We start from the raw sequence: 22,266 nt of genomic DNA on the forward strand, positions 1-22,266 counted from the left end.
AAATCTTCGATTTTTTTGGACGTGGCCCTCGTCGGTAGACGTTGATGGTCGTCCAGAGCGCGGTTCGTCTTCAACGCGTTCTCGGCCCGCTTTGAACTTGTTGTACCACTTATAAACGTTTTTTTGTGCCATAGTTTGATCACCAAAGGCCTTCCGTAACATTTTCAACGTGTCCGCACAAGAATATTCGTTCCGCAAACAAAATTTGATGCAAGTTCTTTGCTCAACAAAATCACCCATTGTAAAAATCGAAAAATTCACTTTTGGTTGTTTACAAAAACACGTGTAACTCGGAGATAATTAAACCTTTTGACAAACAGACACTTGGCAAATGTTACAGACAGTCCTACCAACCTAGGAAAAAAGAATTACCTGCCTTTCTAATGCCCGGAAGTTTTAAATGACAATTTCACCTTACTTTTTGATCACAGTAGTACGTAAAACTTGACTTCAGATATAACGCAAATTAACGAAAGATAAATCAGACTCCAAAGGGTTAACACACTGAGTGCCGCGTCGGTCACATACGGGTGACACTAATTTTTCACCGACTTGGAAAATTCATTTTCACTATAATATATTCGAACGAACTGAATTCGATTAGGCTGTTCCGGATGCGAAACAGTTCTAACGTCATCCGCTATGATAAATATTAACTTTCTATAATTTCGGTGTAATTAATTAAATTGCTTTGACCCTGTGGGAATTTTGTTGGTCGATTGTCGGCGCTGAACGCGTTAAATCGACGAATTCGAAAAATTTCTTTCGCGAAACCTGCAACGGTAGGCCTCTTCGAGGAAGCGTCAACGATCCAACATCGAGGCGCGCATATTCGTATCGAATTCTGCTCGGCCCGAAGCTGCGAGTTCGACACAAATGGAGCTCGCGAGCTAGTGAACCGTGCAAGTAAAAGGTTTCGATTAATTATGTTAGTCATGGAAGCTTTCAAGGTTCATCTAGATAGAGACACGCCGCGGCGCGGCGTCGATCGGATCGATTCGATCGGTAGCGGAGTCGGAACGCGCGTGTCTCTCGAAAATGCGTTCGAGCCAGGTTTGTGACGCACGGTCGCGTTAATTGTTTCAACCGGTCTCACTTGGATGGGAAGGGGCGTGGTTTTCTGTCGCTGGTCTGCAAAGATTGGATTATGTCTCGTTGCAGCGATTAACCGCTTAATCGTGCCTGATGTCATTTCAGGAACGATGTTTATTGTTGCGAGTAATTGGGCCCGATGTTTATTCGACGGCCTGAATTTTCCTAATTAATTCGCTATGGCTACGATAATTGCGTGTAATCTCGTGTCTTCCGTTCGTCACCGGCGCGCGTTTCAGCGGAACCGCTTTCGCGTCGGTCCCCGCTACTGCCGCGGCTTCTGGCCTCGCCATTATCAGTTTCCGAGGAGAAAAGAAGCAACGGCTCCGAGAGCGCGATTTCGATCGTCGTTCCCGAGATAAATTACTTAGCCGGGATTACCGCTCAATCAACTTTTACGGCCCGCAAGAACGCCGATACGCGCATGCAACGTAGCTTCGTATCTTGTACTCGGTGCATAAATCATATCGCAACTTGTGCGCGCAAAAGAAACTGCAGAAACGCTCGCGCTCGTAGATGTGGCAGGAGTCGCCCGACATCGGTGCTATTTGCCGCACAGGCTCGTTCCGTCGTTTGCAGTTTCGAGGGAAAATTATTTAACCGGTTGTTAATAAGGCTGAAATCGTGCCGCGTTTTTAACCGTTTTACATGTTCGACATGGAAACCGGTGCCGTTTCATTTTTCCGCCGTCGTTCGCGGTTCGATCGGTTCAAAAATGCCGCTTCCCGATATCTCGATCTGCACGATCCGCACGATTTTTACGACCGATCGCAGATGCGTAAATGGGATGGGATGTGTAAATCCAGACCAGATTTACGGCGTGCTCGTGATTTTCGTGCGATTTTTTCGACGAATGTTTCGACACGCGATTTTTTATGATCTGTCACTGCCTCGTTTTATTCATTGGAGTTTTTGCGTCGCTAGGTTCTAGACTAACTTTGAAATGTTTTCACTATAAAACTATGAAACGTTTCGATCGATTTGTTGATATTTATTGACTATTGATTATTGATTGTATATACAGGGTGGGTCACCACATGTTGCCATCTAGATTTATGTTATTATTTTTACGCGTGGCGAGAAACGTTTCAGATGAAGTTGAATGATTTCGAGAGGGGCACGTTCTGATGATACTAATTTTCTGGTAAGTGGACGCGTAGAGGACATATATAAAGGTCATTAACGTTTTTTTTTTTATAAGGAATCATATATTTTGTATTATATCAGTTGATGCATCTTAATATTCTTTGCAAAAACGTGTTAATCTATTTACGTTAAAAAAAGTCATTATATATTGACAATATACAGTGTCCCAAAAATGTCTCGCAATCCGGTAATGGGGGGTTCCTGAGGTCATTTGAAGTAATTTTTTCCTTAGCGAAAATGTTCTACGAGGCTTTATTTATGAGTTATCAAGGAAAAACACTGACCAATAAGAGGTGAGCTTGGCTCAAGCCGCTCTAAAGCCAGTTCCGCTCATTGGCTCGGCCACCTAGCGCCAGCTGATCTCGCTGAGCTGATCGCTTGGTCGCTGTTTTTCGTTCATAACTCGTAAACAAAGCCGTGGATTGCATTTTCGCTAAGGAAAAAGTTACTTCAAATGATCTCAGGAATCATCCATTTTGCAAGACATTTTTTGAACACCTAGTATATATTGACTATTGATTTGTTAATTATATTGTGATGAAATTCACAAACTTTCCGAAGAAATGAAGTTTGAAGTTCGCTGGAAGCGTGTCAGGCGACTTGTGAAATCCTAGCAACTCTGCTCAACAGCTTAACTTCTGCTTGAATACAGGAGGAATTTACTTTCCTACCCTTAATAGAAGTCTTTCGTCTTTTGAAATCTTTCGCAAGCTATATGAAATCGGAACGAAAAGTTCTTGCGATGTAATTTTACCACACAATATGCTCATTTACTATAATCGAATGTTTCCGGTTTCTCATCTCTGATCTGAATACTGATATAAACATTTTCTCGTGCACTGTATTATAACAATTTCTGAATATATATATATATATATATATATATATATATATATATATATATATATATATATACATTAAGTATAATTGTAGTCGGACAAATGGATTCTATACATTTCTGGCAACAATGAATGAGTTTTTGAAACAGTGACAAGATTAAAGCATTATATATTATTTTTATATATTATTTTCAACTGGTTTAAATTATTGAATAAAGAAATCAATTTCTAATTTATCTCTGTTTCATAAATGCCAACAATTTTCATTTCGCGCGAAGATCCACAATCAAGGAACGAGCAAAATTATCGTAGAATAAGTATTTTCGAGGCACTTACAATCATTGTTTGAGATCGAACGTTTAAAACTCAAAGCTTTTTATCGACAATCTTTTTATATAACATTGTAATTACGACTTTGTTGGGAAGTATAAGAGTCCATAGCTATTTGACAAAAAATATTTGCTCACAAAGAGAACTTGGCGTGAACACTCTGACACATTGCATCCAAATGCAATGAACGATTTTATTCGTTTTATACGACAAATTATAAAACAATCGAGGTCTGTGACACGTAGAACCAAGCGAAGCTTATTTCTTGGTATACAAATTTTCCGATTAATTCCATCTTATTTTTATGAAACTAGTCCACTATGCGTAGACTCGATTAGTTCAAATGCGGGCGCTTTCATTACACTCCGCGTCGATCTTCGGAATTTATACGATCGTGCGACTGTTAATAAACCGCCGAACCCATACACCTGATAATGATAGATAAACGTCGCGATATTAATAACAGTCGGTATATTCATAGCAGCAATAAACTTCGTCGGAAATTACAGGTAATAAAGCCTCAAGGGTGCGCTTTTTGCGCTGCCTTTGGATCGACTGCTCTCCCAGTAGATCTGGTTAACATTGTATCAAGTAGCCTAGACAGCGGAAACTGGACGAATCGAATCTCAGTTCGCTCTTAAAGTTTCATTTTGCCTTTCATAATCGTTACTTTCAAGATACTGGCAAAATATCAGCTCCAATACATATCACAGTTCAGGGACCAAAGTATAAGAATTATTCCGAACATTTCTCTAAAGAAAGTCACAAGTTAAGATAAAAGTTAAGACAGTTTACACAGACGTATATCCTTGAGTGTCCTAAACCTTCTTAACGTGGGATACAAATTTGTATTGTGTTATGTGAAAATATTAATTTTATTTTTTTATAATTCTATAATTTTTTATTTTCACTTTATTTCTTCATTTTTTTATTGTTTCATGTATTTGTCGCGTGCACTAAATAAAACAATATTGCGATATAAACAATGTGTTTATAAACTTCGCTATAATATGTATTTTTATTTTAAGAAGACGTACATTTATTGAAATATCAATATATATATATATAAAATTTGATATTTGAATTAATATATATATAATTATATATTAATTCAAATATCAAATTTTACTCGGGTGCTAAAGATATGTAAAGTTTCTGAACTTTTATCGATAAATGTACACATGGATCTTGTCATCGAAAACAGCTACAACGAAGTAATTATTAATAAAATATGTGAACACGAATAAAAATACGAATGAAACTAAGATTTTGGTTTGAACAACATCCAAAACTTCATTTTGTGCGATGAATTCCATCTATTTTATGAAACTGGCACACTGTGTGTGTGTGTGTGTGTGTGTGTGTGTGCGCGTGTGTGTGACACGGGAGAACCGGCCAGAAAAATGGAAAGTGCTCGGAAGCAGCATTTATCATGCGACGAATTATGCGAGCGACCGGTAAAAAGGTAACGGGAACAGGCACGGGTCTGAACTTTCGTCGACGGCCTTTCTCGTTCTCCCTGCTCTGCTCTAATGACACGATTTTCATGTTCTAGTTTCCATTAAACTCTTCCTTTCCTTCGGCTGCAGGAGATACCGCAGCGAACTCATCTTTCACTCTTAATTTCGTTCGATTTCTTTCCTACGGTTCCCGTGGAACTTTCCTTGTGTCCACGAAGATGTTTCCCCATAACTACAAAACGTCATACAGAACAATAGGAAGTTTAACTAAGGAATCTATATTCAAATTATGTTTATTGAGGAACCTAAATTCATCTTGATGAAAATTGTTTAAGAAATTGTTCTTAAATATTTCACGCATTTCTTTTTATCTGTCGCTGTATGCACCGAAGGGAGTGGAAACAGCCGCGATTATTGAGGGTTAAAAATTAAATAAATAAAAAAAATTTTCAATCATAAAAAATATTTTAGGAAATCTCGACAACTAGAATATGCAACGTAGTCAATCGTTTTTAATTGTGTGATTTCTTTAATATTATTCAATACTTTACCAGTTCTTTGTTTTCGGATTCTTTTGTTACTTGCTGTTTTGACAATAACTATTATTTATTACATTTTTAATATATTTTTATATTTTTATAATACCGTGCCAGATGCCATTAATTGTTTTTTCGTACATTTTCAAGAACTACGGGTATGAAAAATCGGCGAGAACTTTCTTCGAATGAATAGTTTCATGTACAGTCGGCTGCAAAAGTTTTCGGACACCCTTTTAAAGCGAAATAACCTTTTTATAATTGCGCCAATCGATCCAAATTTATTGAGAATGTTATTAGAGGAACTGCTTTACTAAAAAATAGCTAAAAAGATTTTATTAACAATGGCAAACAATTGAATTGACAAAAAAGGTAGGGACATTGCCTTTTTTAACTTCTTGAAGTTAAATCGGTTGCCGTGACGCGTGATTTCGACGATTTTGGCAGCAGAAGTACATATAAGTGATCAAAATCTACAAAGTGAAATAACAAAGTAAAAAATTCACGCTTTCTATTATTTTATTATTCTAACCAGTTGCAATTTTTTCATACAATTTTTTAGACATTGTCTAAGGTCTTAACTAGCGCTTTTAACGTCTCAACAAAATTTGAATCGTCTGGTTCAATTATACAATTATTTTACATTAAAAGATGTCGAAATACTTTAATGAATCACTGTACATTATACGTAGTTGTTCACTTTGGATCAGGCGAGGATCGATCTTCGCGAATTCGAAAGATCCTGCAGACTGTCTGTCGCGCCGTGGCTGCTCTTTCGTCCTCGCCTTTCTTCCTTCTGCTTTCCAGAACGAGATCGGCGTCGAGATTCCGCTATTGTTTGCGGCGGCACGGGAATTACAATACTTTCGCCACTTTCGATTTTCACGAGAATCCCGGCTCGACGGAAACGACTTTCATCCTCGCTCGATTACAGATCCCCTTTCCTGCGGAGAACTGTAATTTCGTTGGTTTCTTTCCCATCTTGTAGTTGGAACTCGAGTTTAAATCCCACGCGAATGGGCGTACCTTGTGCATTTACGACGCGTTTCCAGTAAAGTGTGACTTTTGAGAAACATACAGATTTTTTATTACGCCCGGGCGGTCCAATTTGATCCGACAGTAACATTATGCAATGATGTATTAATCTTATACTTTAAGAGTGTAACATATATTACACAGGCGCGTTATGCAAACGATGATATAATGTTACATGCAGTGCATATTCTGTTCGGAAGATGAGATGAAGTTGAACAAAAGCGCGTTGGGTGTAAGACGTGCATGAATTTTTTAACTCTTTGGGCCACAGGATTTCAAAACATCAAATAGACCCATGTTGCACAGACATTTTATTGCGTTTTAAATTGAACAGAATATATTATGTTTTTTTATTAACAAAGGAATCGCATAATATGAAAACATAAAGAAATAATAATAATTCAATTTGTTGCAATAATTCGAGGTGGGTCTAAAAATGTCCCACCATGCATTACCATGCATAAAAAAAGATGGGACATTTTTAATCCCAACATGCTCCAAAGAGTTAACTGAAACTTTCGAGACTATATCTGTCATCTATCTACCTTGATTAGAGACGACAAGAGGAATGAAATAAATATTTGCTACAATCTCAGAAATAAAAACATTGACAAATAAAATTATAAATGCTCATAAATATTACATTACATTTTCTAATATATCCTCTAATATACATATTATATATGTTTGTTTATCTTATTTTACTTGAATCTTTATTTATTTATTTACTAATAAACGGGCATAGGCCCATGTAGTATATAGAATTTAGAACAAACATATAATACAGGGAGAAAGACATAATAGAGACAGAATAAAAGTATAAATTATGAGTTGCAAATCATTTCTGTAATTATAGAGTAAAATGATTTGGTCACTTTCTTCAGCAAACTCATCTATTGCCGTGCATCTGTTTGTCTCTTTGATCTAATTAAAACCGTTTAGAAACCTCTACAGCCACGATTTGGCAATCAATTCTTTTTATATCGTAAACAGAAAACTATACTGAAAACTGGCCACGTGTTGTAGCGATGCCTGTCATTCGAAAGTCAGAGAACCACCCTCGTCAGAAAATTACATAAAATGTATTACGCTCTTCCATTGTCATACAACGTTATATCTCGTAAACCCGCGACAGAGATTTGTAATACCGCCCACTCGTTCCTAAAAACCTGTAAATTATCGGTCTCGAACATTGTAACTCCTTGATAACTTTCTGTAGGAGAGAACTACCACAAATGGGACACACGTTGAACGGGACATTATCGTTATTTCAAAAATTATGAATTAGACTTGGATGGATCGTCTAGCTTGCGTGTAATGCAAAATAATCTCAAGAGAGATTAAAATTGAAACAAAAGCAAAAATGTGGAAGAAGAAAAGGCATTGGAATATTGTTGTCTATACATTCAGCTATCCCGTAAAGCAAAGATTTGATATTTCACCAAAGATTTTTCAAATTGACAAGTATCCCGCTGCGCGACGCTCGATTCACAGACATTTGCCTGTGGAACGTTCATTCCATGATAGTTCTCGTTTCGCGGAATGCTACTTCTTTAATTTTTCTGCGGGTAGAGTATGTGTGTCGTCCTGGAAAAGAAGAAAAGGGCGCGATGATTAACGATCTGGCGTAAGAGTTTTAGATGACTCTTCGATCCCATTACTCCTCGACGGCAATCAGCATCCCGATAATAAGGAGTACGCGAGCGTATCGTATCGCAGCCCATTAGAATCGTTTCTCGGCCATTCTAGCCGGTTCTTAACACCGTTTATTATTTATTGTTCCGCAAAAGTGGCTCGAATTATTCGTTCAGCGTCGCTTGACAGCGCCGCGCCGCGCCGCGCCGCTCCACGCACATGTAAGCGTATCACCGTAAACCAGATTCAAGATCAGGTTCAACGAGTTTGCTGGTAACATCAAAGTGGCGTATAAATCTCGCTGCTTTCCACTTACTTTCTTGGGGGCATTTGCAAAGATCCACGGCAACGCGCGTGCATCCCGCCGCGACTCGAGTCGCGCGTCGCGGCGATCGAAAGCGAATCGCCGTCTCGACCGGGAAACACGAATCGTAAGAATCATGGGTATCGAGATCCTTTCGCCGACCTTTTACCATTCGAATCGACGGATTCTTTTCGAAAACACGAAATCCCGCAAATGTCTCAACGATTGGCACCGTACACGCACCAGGCTTGATTGGCGTGATTATTTTGACATGCTTGCGCGCTCTTAGGATGATTAATGCTAGAGATCACGATTTACGACGTGTATCGAGGATACACGTGCAATTAATATACAGTGGATCGATAAGAATTTTCGTACAAATTTTAAAACTTTTCACATTTGGGTCGAGCGGTCTAAATTGAAGACTGCAAAGGTCGTAGTTTTTCACTACTTTCGTCCGATGACTGGGAGAAATCTCAAAGTCTTGCAAATTTTTAATTGTTTGCAGCTTATAACAGCTATAAACGATTCCAATGAGATCTTCAATATAAGTTATCGAGACATTCAAGACGTATTTTCTAAATTTTCATTATTGGGCCAGATAAAAACGTTGAAAAGACAGAATTTTTACCTTTCTTTATCATCCCAATCGATTGCAATTATTGGAAACCGTTTTTATAGCTATGTTCTAGTAGACTGATCCCTCTAACGAAATATTTAGATTACTTGGCGCAATTATAAAAATGTTATTTCGTTTTAAAAGGTGCACGGGGAAACTTATTGGGTTGACTGTATATCTAGAAATGTCTGTATCTGTACTGGTATATATTTGTAAAAAGGAATACTATGCTGTTCCTCTCGTAAAAGAGGATGATTTCCTAAAAACCGATATATGGAATATATTTAAACGAAACTAAGAAATAGATCCGTTTAAATCTTACAGACAAAATACAAATCATAAGCAATACGACGTTCGATCAAGAGATAATTATGGTCATAATAAATCATTTAATGTCCAAGTTTGAGCGAAAAGCATACGCAAAAACTTGCACTGCACGGTCTCGACACTGTTTTCTGTAATATGAACGTCATACGACGGAGCAGTATTCTAATCGCGATCGAAATAATGAACAATACTATTGATAGATATGAAAATTCGAAAGGCTTTACCGGTTACAGTAAATTCTCCCTAATTGGCGCTCAGCTTGGAAACGAAACTGGACAATTTTTGGCAGGAGGAGTTACATTTTATAGACTATATTTGTACAGTTACCGAGACTGTCAACAACTACAAAAACAAATTGTTCAGTTTTATTTCCAAACTAAGGATCAATTAGGGAGAATTTACTGTACTTCGTCGCACGTGATTGTCGATTTCATAAGTTCCCAGAGATTGCCTCTACTTTGTACACGAATGCCACTCTAAGTTTCTTGGGAAATTACAAATGTCTAAATATTTAAGGATGATAGTGTGCATATACGCGAGTTTTTAAATGTCTGTACGCAAACCCCCTTGCTTTGAAGTCGTTTCCGCGGCGCGGTGCCTTTACATAGCTCACATTGAGCTTCTTGTTTCCTCTTACGGTAAATTCTCTCTAATCTAAAATATAAATGATATATAAAACATAAATCAAATATAGACAAAAATAAAAATCTAGATATAAATGGACCATTTGGGAGGAGGAGATACGATTATCCGAGCCTCGCGGCTCGTTTTTATAGTTACCGATCGTCGACGACTATAAAAACGAGTCGCGAGGCTCGAATAATCGCATCTCCTCTTCCCAAAATTGTTCCAAATTCGCCAAATCCGAGCGTCAATTAGGCAATAATTACTGCACATTGCGGATGCGATCGAAACACGCACTCGCGTCGCGACAACCGGAATTCTCGGATTTTTCGCGAGATCGGTGGATTTCACGAGCGTCGCGTTTCGAGCCACAGTATGTTAGTTTCTTTTGAGCCGCTCTGTACAACGACGCGGTTGCACGCTGGCATTGAGCTGTAGTCGTAGTAGAATAGAGCAACTAACCAACTAACCACGAGACGTCAGTAGGACAGTGAAAGGCGACCTAGACCAAGTCTCTCCGCCGTAACGCTGCTGGAACTTGACAAACGCCGCTGTTTTCGTGTACGTATATTGTATATACATATAGACAGACACAGATAGGGGACTCGTCCGTGTCCCAGCCGCTCGTGCATCGCGTCTCTCCGGGCATGCCGATCCTTCTGCGCCGATACCGACGAGATCGGGTCGCGTCGCCGTCGCGTCGTGACGATCGGCACCCACTGTCTCAGATTTCCGACTCGGTTGCACGAGTTCTTGAGAACTCGAGAAATCCGAATTCCACCGAGTTCCCATCGATTTAAAATCTTCCAGACAATCGATCGATCGATCGATCGGCTGCCGGATTACGAGAATCGAGCCCCGGGTTTTCACTTTCGAAGCTACTGCTTCTACCGCTTTCCTCCTTTCTTTCCTTTCTTGCAGAAACGTATGTATGTTCCGCCAAGGTCATACAGTAGAATCTCGATTATCTGGTCCCCCAATATCAGAATCCTCTATCGTTCAAATACTTTTCGCACGCGGTCAGATCAAGCTGAGACAATCCATACATAAAATGATTTAGGGTATCGCAGTTAACTCTTTGGAGCACAGGATTTCGCAGATTAAAATACAGCCATGTTGCGCAGAAATTTTATTGCGTTTTGAATTCAACAAAATTAGTATATTTTTATTGACAAAGGAATCACATAATATAAAAACATAAAAAATAATAATAATTTAATTCAATTTGTTGTTATATGGTGGGACTCGAATAGTTCCACCGTGCCACATGGGTGCATAACATAAAACCTACAATATAACATAAAATAAACGCATGTTGCACAGAAACTTTATTGCGTTTTAAATTGCACAAAATATATTATATTTTTTTATTGACAAAAGAATCGCATAATATGAAAACATAAAGAAATAATAATAATTTAATTGAATTTGTTATTATAGAATTCAATCGACTCGATTTAATTTGTTGCAATAATTCGAGTTGGGTCTAAAAATGTCCCACCATGTATTGCCGCGCATCAACAAGATGGGACATTTTTAATCCCACCGTGGCCCAAAGAGTTTATTTAGAGTCACCAATTTTGCTGCGTTTTCTTACTTGTTTCCGGGTATAATTAACTTTATTTTTATCGAATAAAACATATCAAATTCTTCGATTCTTTTATTTCGTTTATCTTCGAATTTAATATATTATTAATTTAACATATAAGACAACGATGTGATAAAGTTAATTATCCTGCTTCAATTACTATTAACTACCCTTTATTTTCTATAAAATCTCGCAAGTTGCAAAAATACTTCCCGATCATTATAGAAGTATTACAAGTAGTGTAAAAAAGCATCACGATTATTACTTACATAAATATGAAATAAAAAACGCAGAAAAGTGCAATTTAATAGAATTACTGGGATGCGCAGACTTTTCGAATGCAAGCGAACGTACAAATTAGCAAAATCCAATAGCATTTCTATCTTCGTTTCACGTCGAGCGATTTTTTAGTCGGCGACGAAAACGTCTCTTCGGTTTTGACTTCTCGAAAACAACGTACGAGAATGCGAGAATTTGCAGTCCGGCAACGACGAACGTCCGATGCAGAACTCGCCAAACTAATCAATCACGCGCACGTATCACAGATAACAACGCAAACACACCTTCGTTGCTCGGTACGTCTGCTCGCGTGATTGCTTCACAAACGTCGCTATAAAGAAGATATTGCACGAGGATTTCGTGTTTACACAACAATTGTAAACACGAATATGGCCGAGAATGAGAAAGAGAGAGAGCGCGGTGCTGCGTGGAGGCGCCCACAAGGAGAACCCGGGAGGCGTTCCGTTTTCGAGATTACGGTTGAAAACGCTCGCGGTACCTGTCGATGAAACGAAGAAAGAAGCGGCGGAGACAAGAGGGACGAGCTTTAGAGAGCCGGGGAAGTGCGCACGTGGGCTCCCGGCAACAACTGTTACGAGATATTTGAGTCCCCATTCAAGCCTACGGCAACATACCACGACAATTTATTACCGGAAATTTCTTTTCTCGTTGCATCACAGCTTGGTCCCACGGCGCGGCGCGGCGCGGTCCGCGGGATCGCCGAACGGAATCATAACGCGCGCGGAATTTCTAATCGGTCGCGCGAGAAATCGCGCCCGATTTATATGCCCAGTACGGTATTTTACAGCGGCATGCGCGCCGTAAGTATGTATATTTCTTAACGTTGGTAACGTCGTTCTAACGCCATTCCGCGTCGTTACCTGTTACCAGCGGAGCGTTACGCCGGAGCGTGCGATTTTTGCGGGCTGAACGCGTTCCGCGCGGCTCGAGCGTGGAACGAATGCCATCTCCGGCGGCTACCGAATCGCTCCGTTGCGTAATTTCGTCTAAACACGCGAGCGAGCATCGGATCGTCGGACATTCGCGAGTTTTAATCAGAGAATTACACCCGTTATTAGCTACGGTAATGCGCGTTACCCGAGTTCCAGGCGGAATTATCGCGAGAAATTATGAACAGGTTGATCGGTGAAATATTCACCGCTACCGTTAACACGTGGTTACGCATGCGGTGGTCTAAAACGCGATTCCAGCTGAGTTTGCTCGTGCGAATTAGAGTGCAAAAGGTTTCGGAGGAATTTGGTGGTAAGTAAATGTAGTGCGAAGCGTGAGGAAGTATTGTAATAATTTGATTTTTGATTATCCGATATGTGTATTGACAGAATTGTCGCAAAACGTGTGCTCTGGTTTTCGCAGACATTTTTTTTAGGAGCTAGTAATTATGTCGATATACAATTACAATACATATAAAACACATCTATAATATATGTAGTACAATATACATTATGATTACGATTATATGAATACAAGCATATACATAGTGATTATATTATATACTTATATAATTATATATTAATAAATTAATTACATAGTGATTATATTATATACTTATATAATTATATATTAATAAATTAATTACATAATATAATTATATAATTATATACATAGTGATATTTCATAAAACTGTATTGTTATAATACGTATAATAATAATATAATATAAATGTACAGTTATATAATACGTATATGAAATAGAATTGCGTTTTAAACCACCGTGCGTCGTGTAACATGTAGCATGTGACATGCGAACGACATTGTTCTTTGATCAAGTTTGGAAATACATTTTTGCTGTGATACATTAAACCGAATTTTATAACAACTTTTTGGGCGGGAAACAACGGTAGTAGCAAGCACTATGATAAATCTTAATTTTCCACTAAAATCTAAACATTCTAGAATAATAGAACAAAAACATGGAACCTACTGGTCGGTATTAAACCAGTATATGTATATTATTAATATAATCATGTATATTAATTATGTGCAATAATTAATAATATAATTATGTACATTATCATAATTACGTATATCGAAAATTAGATATTATAAATCTATAGGAAAAAGGCGAAATGAAAGGTACCATCATGCATGATTTTATGTAAGAACGTTTTGACAATGAAATGATGTTTTGAATAAAAAATGTACCTTCACGAGACAGATATACGATCATAATCCAAAAAACCTTAAATTATATTATCTATTCGGTACAAAGTTGCCGAATCTCTCTCAGCTCACCTCTAAAAACTTTGGGGACGACCTAACAGATCGTTCAACCAAATAGTACGACACATCGAATTCCGGTTGACGCAAGAATGTCTAGGCCAGCGAATAAGAAGCCCAGAAACCGGCCTCGGATAAAGGTGAATACGAGCGCGGACGAGTATACTCGTCGTATCCAGCGAAACAAGTTGAATAATAGCCGGCAACGTCAGCTTCGAGAATAACGAAATTCCCCAGCGGCAATCTCCGGCGAGAACGAATCGGAGATTAAGAAGTTCAATTAGCCGGGAACTTTCGCCGGTTAAGGAGGGCAATGTCGACACACAGCACACGTATCGAGACTGTAATCGGAATGAAATCGAAAGGGCCCATCGGGGAGAGAAGAGCGTCGAGCTCCAGCGAGCACGGTCCCGATGGCGAAACGTCTCATCGAGCCACTGCTCACCCCGCGATCGGTTTTTTACCGATCGTAAATCCTTTCCGGACAACACGCCCGCCGAAGTGAAAATCCTCGCGGACCTCGATCCACGAACTCTTCGATCGTTGTGGATGCCACGCCAATGAATCACGTCCCGAAATCGAGCTTTACAATCGTACATTCACATAATAAAGTACTCCCTCTTAATAATTCGCATTCTAGGATTAACGGGTTTCCCGAACTACTGGATGCAGATCATTTATTTATTTATATTATGTTTTAATTGTTTTATATATATGTATATATATATATTATTTTTTAATTGTTTTATATATATATATATATATATATATATTATATATATATTATTTTTTAATTGTTTTAAATATATATATATATATTATATATATTATTTTTTAATTGTTTTAGATATATATATATATATATATATATATATATATATATATATTATATTATATTATATTATATATATATATAAAACAATTAAAACATAATGCATAATAGCTAGTTTAGATGGACTGCGTTACAATTACAGTAAATTCTTCCTAATTTTCCTTCAGCTTGTAATCGAAAATGGACAATTTGGGACGAGGAGATACGATTATTCGAGTCTCGCGGCTCACTTTTGTAATTGCCGATTGCCAATAATTATAATTATTATTGCCAATAATCGTATCTTCTTTCCCGAAATTGTTCATTGTTGTTTACAAGCTGAAGAAAAATTAGGAAAAGTTTACTCGAGTTATATTAACACATTTACGCATATTAACAGATTTTACACAGTGTGCATTAAATACCGGTGTACATACGTGTTACAACATTTGTACGTAACGAATTACAATTTAATAATTACTGTATAAAAAGCCTCCACTTCAAATTTAATAAAAAAAAAAACTACATACTTGATGTTTTAAAACTTGTATCTATTTTTGTAAAGTGATGCAACAGAGTCGAAAATTTTAGAATATGCCGGCTACACGCAAAGAATTTCACAAACACTAAATACTTTCTGCACTAAATGTTTAAAGCTGCTTGCATTGCTCGAAAAAAAAGTTCAAACGAGAACACAATTTATTGACTTGCAGGCACGATTTGAGGGCCGGAATTGCCTATTGTACTCTTATAGAAGGTTGGAAGAAATGAGAAAGTAGGTCTCAATGAGATCTCGACAGTGCATCAAAATTTATGGTTGCCAGTAGTACCGGGCAGCGTACAACGCTATTGATCAGTTTTGATGTAAAAAACATCGGATCAATAACAGTTCTTCTTGTTTATTATTGAAATTCTACCGTAGCTTGGTCGAATTTGGAAAAAAAATCCATACAATAATGCTGGCCGCTGTATGCATATATCGATTCGAAGGAGAGCGTTTCGCGGACGCGAGCGGAATACACGCGATGCATGCGCCGCGCGATGTTAATCATTTACGGGTCAATGGCGCGCCGAAACGACACCGCACCGTAAACACCTTCGTATTCTTAGACAGTGTTGTCCCATGGGTCGGCCGCTGCGGACAGTCAATTAACTTCCACGTAACGTAATCAAGTTTATATTGCGCGTCAATCTTTCCAATCCTTTCTTTCCCGTTCGCAGAATGAGGAGGCCGCGAGGGCAGCGTCCTTCTCGAACTTCGTTTCCGAACTCGCAAAGTTTAACGATCCGTGGTCGTCGAAACGAATTTAAAAAGATTGCATCAGCGCTGTCCAGAAAAGCATGCGACCAGGGCCCGCTAACGAGTGGATATAATTCCTTCAGCTAACAAGGAAACATAGCCAATCCGCATACGACGACTTCTTTGAGATTTGTACGGTATTCGGCTCAGGAAAGTATTCGAATGAAAATTGTCCTTCGAGTTGAGAGTAGAATTGTATTTTCTTGGCAGAGAAAAACGTTTCTGGTTTACAGTTGATTGAAATGTTATTTAAAGTAGACAGAGAGACATTTTTCTGAAGAATAACATCCCTCCGTCGTTTTCTCTGCACCAGTGGTACGATTATTTTCTTCCCGACAAAAATCTCCCATTCATTCTCTTTCGCTCAATGCAAATCGCTGTAAAGATTTCTTCAAATAAAATCTTTTTCAAGCAAATCGATATAAAGGTTTCTGAAATTAAAATCTTTCTCAAGCAAATCGATATAAGGGTTTCTTGAATTAAATTCTTTTTCAAGCAAATCGATGTAAAAGTTTCTTTAAATAAAATCTTTTTTCAAGTAAATCGATGCGAAGGTTTCTTAAAGTAAAATCTTTTTCAAGCAAATCAATGTGAAGGTTTCTTAAATTAAAATCTTCTTCAAGCAAATCGATGTGAAAGTTTCTTGAAATCAAATCTTCTCGTTGTATATATATTATTTCTAGAATTATTTCTTTCGTCATACACTTGAAACACGAAGACAGCAAAATAATTCATTATTTGAAATTGCTATTATTTCGAATGGATCGATATGATTTGTATTTTCCAATAACAGCATTAACAATAACTTACAAATATGATACTTATTTATTGTTTCCATTTGAAATCACATTTGCCCGGGTCCGGAAGGAAATGTGTTCGCCGATGCACGCGAACCTTCCGACCACCCGTTACGTGGTCGCAGCACGTGGAGGCGCGTTCTAGTCCGCAGACTCCTACTCACTGTCAGTGAAAACCGCATCGGTAGGATAGTCGGTGCAATGGAACGTGAGGGAAATGAGGAAAGTCGGGCACCGATGAAAGTGAGAGGATGCCAGGCTACAGGCTGTTTCAGTCGAACCGTTTCCTTTCTGTCAATCACACACGGAGAAAGGCGATGGCGATCGAGCGTGATCGATTCGCTTTCTGTTTCTCGTTCGACTCGTTTCTACGTAGACCTGCAAAATCCCTCCGTTGGACATCGTTCGCCTCGATGAACCCAGTGCCCTGTCATTTTGCCGCGGTGCACACGATGTTTGATAGCAAACTTTGCAACCTCATCGCGGTGCAATTGTTTCCGTAGCTCATCGCCGAGTGTCACTTCTGTCGACTCTTCAAAGGTACTCCCCTCGGGAAGCTATGCTCCGATGCGCGGACGGAACATATGCACGTGCATACAGGTCTTGACATACCTACTGCTAATTAGGGATATCGGCCTCTTGTTAGTTTGTTTACCCGGTTGCTAAATGCATACAGAGTAGAACTCCAATTATATGAACTCGCGGGAGATAACCAGTTCGCATAACCGTGTAGGTTCGTATTATGGGAGACCATCGATTATCCTCACTGTGCTTGTAACTTTTTGTTCAAATAACCAGAGTTCACGTCCAGATAAATAGATTTAACCGAACAAACAAACACAAGAAAACGTGCCGTATTTGCAATTGTTTATGTTCGCATTACCTAGGGCGTTTACATAATTGGAGTTACGCTCGGCAGTACGTTCACTGCATCCAGCATTGCCGAAAATTTCGTTGCAATAGGGTAAGTGTAGGTGTTACTGCGGTTTCTCAATGAAGGCGAAGTTTGATAGAGGAAATAAGACCTTAATAAATTGATAAAATATTACGCCATACACTTACAATTGTATGTCGATTTTTTATCAAAGTAATAATTACTTTATCTAAAGACAACGCTAATATGAATAGCCTATTATTAATTGCCAAAATATAAATGCCTTTCGAATCAGCGTTATCGTTACGAGTATTTCATATAAGACTCAACGTTTTCACATACTTCCGAATATCAAAAGTCAATAAATGAATTAAAACTGCGATTGCTGTTACTCGCGTGTCATAAATTCTCAATATTAAACACATACAAAAATTATAAGATTCATTTTTAGAAGAATACATACTATAAAATGTTAGATTTTATTACTTTTATAAAATACCGCAGTATTTGGTGCTTCCGCAGTAATACCCACACTTACCCTACAATGGAATTGGGATAAATGGAATTCTACTGTTTGTGCACTTTTACGTAAGTTTGATCATTTAAACTTTTATACGATTCCCAAGTGTAAATTCCCACCCCTTTTTCGATTTTAGATACCGTACAATTTGTCACTTCTCTGCAGTTCCATTGTAATTTAATGCATTTGGACTTGGAATTTAATGCATTAGTGAACGCAGAGTTTTATAGCTAGCGTTTAATACATATAATGCATAAAAATATATAGAGGACGTCGATAACAGAACGAATGTCTTTGCTTCAAGAAATATTAACGACGACCGAACAAAATATTTCGAGCAATTAGTCTCCTTCGCAGCATGCATCCAAACATGCAGCGGCTAGCATATACAGTAAATTCTAATCCGCGCTCAAATTCTACACAAAAATGGACAATTTGTGAAGAGGAGATACGATTATTCGAACCTTGCAGCTCGTTTTTATAATTACCGATCGTCAACAATTATAAAAATGAGCCGCAAATTGTCCATTTTTGTGCACAATCTGAGCGCGAATTAGGGTGAATTTACTGTAAATAAGGAAATATATTGTGTACTAACCTTTTTTAGATTAAACCAAACGATTTTAATTTTTTTGAGACATAGACCGATTACTTTGTTAGGGAATAAGTAAACAGAACATTTTTTTTTCAATTGATTGGAATGACAACAAAAAATTGAATAACGATGATTCTTCAACTTTTTCATGTGAGCTGACAACAAAAATTTAAACCAATGGGTTTTGCAGATTTCGGTAATTTGTACACATATTGAACACTGAAATCTGTTGAAGCGGCTGACCTTTCTCGGTGATCCGATAATTGTCCACAGCCCCGATGCTCGCATTTGCGATACCGAACTTCTTCGAATCGTGTTCACCTCGCGGTCGGTAATCCATTTTAGAATTTCACGAATTGTCGGTGTTTTTGGAGGTGTGGCGCGGCTTGTCCTGGAGGTCGTGGAAGAGGTCTATTCGGCCGTGGAACAAAGCCAATCACGATTTCGGGGAAACACGGCAGACGACTCGAGAGACCGCCGTTATAAATAATGCCGTGACGCACGTACGTTGGACATTTAAAAACACAAAGCGCATCCCGAAGCCGCTCCTCCGTGAACGAGAATGATGGATCGCGACCGGTGATTTTGACGATTTATTTCGGGACACGTTTCGCTCGATTTTTACTGCGGAATACCTAGCGAAATCATGCGTTAACAGCTCACAAATCGCTACAAAAATATCTGATCTTAGCGGAGTTTTCCACCGAATTTGACATTATTACATGTTCGAATGAGTATCTACTATTCAAGATCTGTAGAGACGAGATTAGAATGCTATGGTTCGACATTGTGGCCAGAAAAACTATAGTTTTTACAGTGCCTAAAAAATACAGCTACGAAAACAATTATAATCAGTCGGAGAATTCTCTAGCTGATTCGGGCAAAAAGATCATTTCGCTCTCTGATTGGTCAGTGTAGATCGGCAAAAACTAGTTAATCTTTTACACTCGAGATTATTTTAACTCAAAAATGTGCAGACATTTGTTTGAATCATATAGTATTTCCGTTTGGTATTATTGTTTTTATTTCATACATATGAATAAAATATGAAAATATGAGATAAAATGTAATATATGAAAAAAATAAAAAGTAAAATATGATAAAAAATAAAATATGAAAGAAAAGCAATAAAAAGTGTATTCTTATAGTAGACTTCTATTATTTGACAATTTATCGAATACACACAAATTGAATAATGTGAAAGTTCTTGAGGAAATAGTGCAGCAATTTTTAACGTCGTCTCAGATTCGCCACTAGAGTACAAAGGGTTAACAAAACCGCGGAGAACATTTTCGCTCGGACAACCTCAGAAAGTACCCACTTGAAATGATCCCGAACATTTTTGGGACACTGTATTATAATAAAACGTTCTAATGATATTATAATAAAAATGAGAATGGAGAACTAATAAAAAAAAATTAGCGTAACCCGTATGTGATCGATGCGGCACTTATGTTAATTAGAGAATAGTCAATATTGTCCCTATAGTGTTATTCCCAGCAAATGATTAAAAATATTGTTAATTCGTTTGATTTCAGGCTAACCGTTCGAGGACACGCCATTTGAGCTGCCACTGAGGCTCTACTGCGAGGAAGATTCCGGATTGGATGGTGTACCGGGTCGAGTGTGCTGCAAAGAACACTAGATCAGCGAGTCAAGGAAGAGAAAGAGAGAGAGAGAGAGAGAGCAATAAAGCTAGATAGAAAGAACGCTGATTGAAATCTCCGAAGGATCATGGCGGGCGAGGACACGCAGATCCTGGCGAACGGAAACGTCGAGGCGCTCACTATAATCCCGCCGAAGATGGCGAATGGGAACGGTCTGATCTGCGGCAAGCAGCACAACAATAACGGCTCGATACCGAACGGGAAGCTGCACGAGATCGCCGGGACGGAAAACGGGAAGTTGATCATGTCCGACGAGAAATCCAGTAGCCTCCACACGGAGTTCGACGACGCGGACGTCTCTTGCGGCTGGGGCCCGTGCAGGCCGCACTGGCTCCAGTATTTCGCCACGAAGCAGGCCTTCCTGGTTACCTTCTGCATCACCTGGGTTAGTATTCGATGGTTTTATTATGAGTCCGCACAAATCTGCAGGAATTATTTACGTAAAGGCACTCCTATTGATATTCGAACAACTTCTAAAACGCAATAACTTTTTTAGAACCGGAATAAATGACTTGAATTTTTTTTTAGATGATAGAGGGACCAATCCATTAGACCATAACTGGAATGCTTTTTTTTAAATTTTGCTGTTGTTTAGAATGACAAAAGAAACTTAAGAACTTCCACTTTTACTTTTTTTTTGTCTGAGCCAATAACGAAAATTTAAAAAATGCATTTTGTAGATCTCGGTAACTTGTATGCATGTTGATAATTTCATCGAGATCGGTTGACCTTGATATGAGCTGTAAACAATTAAAAATCGCAAAAATCGCAATTTTGTCCCGATTTTTGACACTTTCGACCAGTCGGCAGTTGTTAAAATCTTTTAACGCTTGTAACTTGACTGTGCGTTAAGCTTGACTTAACCTTGACTTTCAGCATGCATATAACTACAAAACGCATTTTTTAAATTTTCGTTATAAGCTCAGATAAAACAGTTCAAAAACGAAAGTCTTTTATTTTGTTTTGTCATTCCAAATAATAGCAAAACTAGTATAGTCATTCCAAATAATAACAAAGTCGTTTAGTCATTGTCTAGTATACTAGTCCCTCTGTCATCTAAAAAAAAAAATTCAAATCGTTTAGTCCAGTTTTAAAAAGGTCATTGCTTTTTAAATAGTGTCCGAACATTAATGGGAGTTACTGTAGATGATGTACGACTTAAAATGAGCCCAATGTCCCGTCGAGGTGTAGATGGATAGACTAGAGATAATTGATGTAGACCTTGTACGAGATACATGTAGTATATGAAAAAACAACAGATTAGACATAGATAACAAGTTACTGTAATCTTTACCTTATTGTATTCCAAATGAATCCTTTTGGAGGTCATATTCATATTTCGCAAATGAATTTAATCCTTTCGCAAATTGAATTCACATCTTTGTAATTATTTGTAATAAAATTCATGTTGAATTCCAAAATCGAGTGACATTTCCAAATAATTATTGAGGATTAATGAAAATTAATTGTTTGCAATCAAGATTTGTATTATTTTACACCTATTATAAGTATGTATGTATAGGGATCCATATTAAATTTCAAAATTGAATAATGTATGAGACTAATTTTAATCTATGGAAGGGTTAATTTTACCCGCAGAAGATGTATATTTTCAGTGTAAAATTGGTACATCGCAAAAAGGAGAATCTAA

The 22,266-nt window shown here is 38.0% G+C and overlaps 1 protein-coding gene across 6 annotated transcripts in view; it reads left to right on the forward strand.

Annotated features, from left to right (window-relative positions):
• Positions 1-22,266, forward strand: part of Oatp74D (Organic anion transporting polypeptide 74D) — a 248,904-nt gene that overhangs the window by 188,468 nt on the left and 38,170 nt on the right. For 5 of the 6 annotated variants that reach the window (XM_033478413.2, XM_076524074.1, XM_076524075.1 and 2 more), the window contains one exon: positions 20,487-21,000. In XM_033478413.2, the coding sequence (XP_033334304.1) occupies positions 20,683-21,000 (318 nt within the window). In that variant the 5' untranslated portion in view covers positions 20,487-20,682. Of the gene's footprint in view, positions 1-10,412; positions 10,509-20,486; positions 21,001-22,266 lie in introns of those variants that run through there. The other variant, XM_033478414.2, reaches the window with a different exon arrangement.

The sequence above is a fragment of the Megalopta genalis genome, chromosome 8, assembly GCF_051020955.1.
Source record: "Megalopta genalis isolate 19385.01 chromosome 8, iyMegGena1_principal, whole genome shotgun sequence".
Lineage (NCBI taxonomy): Eukaryota > Metazoa > Arthropoda > Insecta > Hymenoptera > Halictidae > Megalopta > Megalopta genalis.